The sequence below is a fragment of the Corvus kubaryi genome, unplaced genomic scaffold, assembly GCF_017639235.1.
Source record: "Corvus kubaryi isolate FWS band 111438036 unplaced genomic scaffold, C.kubaryi_AGA036_p1.0 37392, whole genome shotgun sequence".
Lineage (NCBI taxonomy): Eukaryota > Metazoa > Chordata > Aves > Passeriformes > Corvidae > Corvus > Corvus kubaryi.
Genome location: NW_024581131.1, coordinates 6,358,152 through 6,364,424, shown reverse-complemented (window position 1 = coordinate 6,364,424; position 6,273 = coordinate 6,358,152). Strand labels below are relative to the sequence as shown.

General features: G+C 35.7%; 1 protein-coding gene across 1 annotated transcript in view; it reads left to right on the top strand.

Moving 5' to 3' along the window:
* The window catches only part of MUC2 (mucin 2, oligomeric mucus/gel-forming), a 61,125-nt gene that overhangs the window by 19,139 nt on the left and 35,713 nt on the right, over positions 1–6,273 (top strand). The window contains 6 exon segments of the mRNA XM_042038869.1: positions 891–1,019; positions 2,814–2,964; positions 3,702–3,745; positions 4,314–4,529; positions 4,874–4,903; positions 5,264–5,758. Of these exon segments, the coding sequence (XP_041894803.1) occupies positions 891–1,019; positions 2,814–2,964; positions 3,702–3,745; positions 4,314–4,529; positions 4,874–4,903; positions 5,264–5,758 (1,065 nt within the window).

Sequence of the window (6,273 nt, the reverse complement as noted above, 5' to 3'; positions counted from 1 at the left end):
CTCTTCTCTTCTCTTCTCTTCTCTTCTCTTCTCTTCTCTTCTCTTCTATTCTCTTCTCTTCTCTTCCTCTGCTATCTTTCTTCTCTCTCAGTTCTTCAAATTATTCAGAGTTTGATTTTAGCAAAAAGTATATAACCCTCCTGTGCTGTAGCACTGAACCTAATCAGTGTTGTGTATGTTAAGTAGTGTCTATTAGTGGTGCTAATACTCATACCAGTACGTCATAAATTAATGTAAATAACATTTAAATTAATATTGCCCAAAATTTGCTCAAGTCAAAATTTTGAGATTCTAAGTAGCAGAAATTAATAATTTTTTAATTTTAAAAATTCAGTCAGATTCAGAATTTGGACTAATTTGAGTTTTTAAGTGTAAGAAGCCAGTGGAAAAAAATTTTAAGTTTCATTCATCTCTGATATATTAGTTACAAAAGCTCCTTCCTCTCTCTGTAACTGTCTAAGCTGAATTTAAGTTGTATTCGTAATGTCTCATATGCTTCCTCTTGGACTCTCAGCTTATGTGATACAGCAAGATGGAACTATTTTGTATAAAATGGAAAAATATTTAGGAGTTTGCTAGTAGCTATGGAAGAAAAATACTCTCAGAAATATACCCTTAATTTTAAACCAAAATAATTTTAAAAAATTTTTTTCTTTATGATTTGAAGCATTTTTACTCAGTGGCTGGAATATTTAGAATGAAAATTTTGGGCAACAGTGTTTTGATATATCGTAAGTTTAAGCAGAGTAGGCAAAAGTCCAGGTCTTGTACCTCCAGAGAAATTTGGCTGGCTTAACTTGTAGACTCATGTAGCTTGTACCTTTAAAGGCCTGCTCAGAACTGCATTCTGGCAACCTTGTTTTTAACCAGCTTCTCTCTTTTCTCATCAGCGATATTCTGTGACTACTACAACCCTCGCAATGAGTGTGACTGGCACTATGAGCCTTGTGGCAGTAATATCACAACCTGCAGGATGATCAATAATGTCACCACCAACTTTACAATACCATTACTGGAAGGTAATAAATTCCTTGCCATTTTATATTGTGCTTTGTATAACTTTGTTCAGGTATCTTTTAATAATTATGGACTAGTCAGTGAATTTGATGAGATGTTCCTAAATCCGATGTGTTGAATTTGCCTCCAGTCTTACATAAACGTTTCCTATAATGTAATTTATTATTTATTAACATCAATGGGTGATAGTTACATAAAACTAGGTCTCTGCTTGGATAATATCCCAAAACATGCAATATAATTACATCATGGTTATTTTGAATCCCATGCTAAAGTGTTTCAAAAGGAAAATCTTTGATATGGCAAAGACGCAAGTCACTGATAGTTGGGGGTTTTTAAAGTTATCATTTTTTATGCATCAGATCATCTTGCCTTTACTAGATTAATGTGCAACATTCACCTACCTGGAAGATAAATATCTTTCATAGCAGACATACTGATGCTGCTATAGATCAGATTCTTAATGGAGATTCTATTTCATTTGTAGATGCGAAATTAGTAGGTGACAGTCCTTGTGGTTGATAATGGAACAGGAATTTCACATGAAAGGGACTGCAATGATCCAAGAATCTGAAAGACTTTACAAGTATTTTCTGGTTTACCACATGGTAAAGCTGGAGAAAAAAGCCATATTTTCAGCCATATAGCCTTTTTGGTCTGGACTGGAAGCACTTATCTCCAGTTTAGGGATTGGCAAGAAATGCCTTGAGTTTGACTTTGCTTTGAACTGCTGGTAAAAAAATTAAAAGAAAAAACTCAAACAAACCGAAACTCAAGAGAAACAAAACAAAACAAAACACCACCAAAAACCCCTACTAAAAAATCAACAAAAATCCTGAACCAAAATATTTTTTAAAAACCCAATAAACCTCTGTGTTTTAAAATAAATTGCCTTATATTACTAGAAAGGCTTGGGAAGTGTCAAAAGGCAGATTATTGTATATCCAATTGTCTTTCTGAATTATTTTTGTTTAATTTCAATAGAAATACAGAGCACACCTATTTTTGTGAGAACATCTTAAGTACAGTCTGGCAGTATAAAGTGACTTTTAAGTACCAGTTAATTACGTGGTGCTTCAGTTTAAAGGCTATTTAGAACTCCAGTACAGTATAAACAGTACAGTATAAACTTCATGTCATTTATAATTGGACTTAATAGGAGTTTATTTGGAGGAAGGAGATATAATAGTAATAACAGAATAATATTTTTAAGTGTATTTACATGAGAACTGGAATGAGAATTGACAGTCGATTAATCCCTTGCAGTGAAGTTTGGATCACTGCCCGAGGGTAAGGAAAAGCACAGATAAATTATTTGTTTGAGATAGAGATACTTGGTGTATATAAGGTATATAAACAAGGTCTAATGTTCCAAGAAATGTAGTGAAAAACGTTTGTTAGTGAATCTGCTTCCATATTCCTCATGAAAGTTTTCTTGATATAGTGATCTATACAAGAACTGGGGTGTTTCTTTGTCTTAAAATTACTAGCTGCCCATGGAAAGGAGTATAAATTAGGGATTTCTCCAAGGTATTGAACTAAGAAAAAAAAACATCACTAGTTTTCATAAAAAAACCTCTTACTTAATCCTCCTCACCCCAGTATTATCAATGAGAACTGTTTAAGTCTTTTGGAAAGACTAATTGTCCACAGATTGATTTGAGTGGGAAGTTTTAGATTTCTTTCACTATGCTTGATTCAGTGAGAATAATTTACCTTCAGAAGGTAACATATCACTGAGTTAACTTTTTATACTTTTTCTTCATCCTGTATTCTGTTCTACCTGTCATCAATAGGTTGCTACCCCAGATGCCCTATGGACAAGCCTATTTATAATGAAGAGATAAAGGAATGTGTGACTAAAGATGAATGTGGGTGTTACATTGAAGGTGGAATCCATATACCCCCTTGGCAAGAAGTACCCACAAAAGAGAACTGTACAATATGGTATATAAAAATTACTTGCATTAATTCAGGAAATAATTTGTGTATGCTGAGCCCCTCGTTTATTTTACTGGGCCTCAGATGCAACTTCAGCTGAAGAGCTGGTATATTCTTGAATTTCATAATTTTCCAAACCCATAATAATCCAGATTTCAGGTTGGTAGTGTTATTACAATAAGTGTATTAGCAAATTCACTAATTATACCTGTCAACTGTCATAAATTATATAATGGCATGAAACCTGGATTAATGTCTAAAACAACCTGTAGATTCTCACAACTCTTTGGGAAGAGAGGGGCTACTCTGCCTTGCATTCTCACTTAGAACTGGGACTTCAAAATCACTGTAATCTGAAATACTCTTGCCCTGAAAGAGATAGTTGAGCCCCAACTGTTCATGCTTAGAGTGTTAGCAATGATAGCACTTACACCTCTGGCTCCACATGGTGACCAGAGAATAATCTGATCTAGCTGTAAGTTCACTCTGCAAAACAGTTGTTACTGCAGTATTGCAACTTGCAACACAAAGTGTTTCATGGCAGTTTTAAGATGTTGTACTAAAAGTAGTGACTTAGTTTAAAAGAAAAATGGTGGGTAATACTAGAAAATATGCCCAGAAAACTCTCCAGTAGTGTGAATGAAGATCAGATGATAAATATCTATGTTTCTGTGCTCTTGACTCTGCTAACTGGTGTCATAAAACATCAGCAACATTCTAATTTTTGAAAATTTTTCTTTTAGTATCTGTGTCCCCTCAGGATCCATAGAGTGTAAACCACTCCCAGGTAAATAACGTTTGGGTTTTTCTGGAAACAAAAAGAAAAAAATGCATAGAGCTGCTATGTCTGACTCTACAATAGACTTAGTATTGATTTAGAATAATTCGTTCCTGTGCTAGTGGAAGTTGTGACTGAAGAAAATTCGGCAGCACTTTTGTTGAACCTTGCTGTTAGTACTTCTGGCTCAACCTTTTTCTCATGTCCCTTCATTCTTTCTCCCCATGTCCCATATCCAAACGAATGGATTTTGCTACAAGAGGTTGCACTTCCTGAACATGTAGTTATTATATAAAAAGTGTCAGATAGTAAATTGCAATTATTATTTTTCTCAGAACATTTTAAAACCTACTTTCTAAGTCTGTACCACCAGGCATTTTATGCAGGACTTGATTAAATATGTTCTAACATTGCTTTAAATCTAAAGATAAATTAGCACAATATAGTAGATCTAAGTTCCAGGTACATCTCTGAAAAACATGCATGACTCATGTAAATGCTCTCTTGTCCATAAGTATTTTGCCTCTGCCTCTTACATGGTAGTAGAAAAATTGCACAGTAAAGCTCTTTCTTGCAGCGTGTCCTTGTGTCATCAATGGAACGAGTTATGAAGTGGGTGCTGTTGTGGGACAAGTACAGGATGGCGACATGTGTATAACGTACATTTGTGCAGAAAATGGTTCTGTAGTTCCTGGTGATGTCTATCCTTGTCCAACATCTTCACCTACAACCATTTCAACCTCCTTCCCTTCCAGTACTCTTACCACCACCACCACCATCACCACCACCACAGGTAAATCATTAATACAGATGTGATCTAAAAATTGCTTTCTTTAAGGAAAGTATTTTAAATACAGAATGTACAATCATATGGGATTATAGTTGACACAGATAGAGCAATGTTTATGGATTGTTTTATCATACCACACTAAGAAAGACTTTTAGCATTTTGAGTTGATTTATTTCTTATGAAAGAAATTTTAAGTATAAATGTACAGGGTGCCTTCCTATTTCTGAAAAACCATGCTAGCTTTTCAATATCCTAATGGGATAGTAGAAGTATTGTCAAGAGTGTCAGAAAAAAATACACTATTTTATTTCTTTTGAAATGATAATCTCTTTTTTTTTCTATTTCAGTTACCACTACAAGCCATCCAGAAACTACAAGTAAGTTATAAATACAAACCAAAGTTGTTAAAAATGTCAAATGAATATTTAAAGAAGAGTAAATTAAAGACAATTACTACAGAAAAACATATTTTAAACAAAAATGAATAGTTTTTTATAATTTCAAAAGTGTCATTAGTATAGAGAGAAGGACCTTTAAAGGCTTCCACTTGGTGATTTTACTTTGATGCAAAACTTCCAGTATGAAGACCTGGTAATACAGAACTGATTTTAGAACTCTTTTCTTTGGAAAGATGACAAATTGCAATGCACTTCTCTAGTCCTGAATGGAAGAAAATAAAAAATGGATCTTCTCAGGATGTTCTCTGTAAACTCTGAAATCTCTGTCTTTTCTTGCAGCTCCATGCTTTGGACTAATCTGTGATTGGACTGAGTGGTTTGATGTTAGTAAACCTGAAGAAGGTGGTGGTGACTATGAAACATATGATGAAATAAGAAACCATGGAAACAAAATATGTACAGCTCCTGAACAAATAGAATGCAGGGCTAAGGATAAACCTGATGTGAGCTTAGATGACCTTGGTCAGAAAGTAGAGTGTAATGTTACATATGGATTAATCTGTAAAAATGATGAGCAAGATGTTACTATGTGGCAGCTTTGCTATAATTATGAAATCAGAGTAAACTGTTGTGAGTGGCAGGAAATTCCTTGTGGGCCTACAATTACACCTACTATACCACACACTCCAGCTTCAACCACCACCAAGACAACAGTACCCACCACCACTACAACCAGGACTTCAACAGAAATTACCACCCCGCCCGTACACATCCATTCCACAACAAGTGAGCATACACCATCGGTTCCCTCTCCAGTAACTTCAACATCTACAGGTATTTAACAGAAAAATACTCTGTCATCTTACTTTGTGATTGGAGAAATAAAGTGCTGGCTACTAAAGGCAGGTCACAGGCATAGAAAATGTTGATCTGGAAGGAAGTCTTACTTAGGGGGATTTGGAGTTTTAAGTTTCTGCTGGAGACAATACTCCCAGAAGGACCTGCTGTGTGAGAAAAGAGAGGCCATGCTTCAAACTCCTGTTGCTAGAGGCATTTTCGGGGCAGGGCTGTGCAGGCTTCCTTCTTCAGGCTGACATGATCTTTCTGATTTTGTCAGAGGCACCTTCCAGCACCATGCCTAATCTCTTCACTAGGAAAGGAGGGCCATGACTGTCTCTGTGCATGGATGCCAAGGATTCTGCTTTCTGGGGCCAGAAAGGGAGGGCTGGTACTATGGACCTTTGCTGTGCTAAGGGTGGGCTCACCTGTCTATGTCTGTGGCAGCTGCCTCATGCACAGCTACTGTTCAGTTCCTATTGAGTTGCACTCATGCCTTTGTGCCTTTGTCT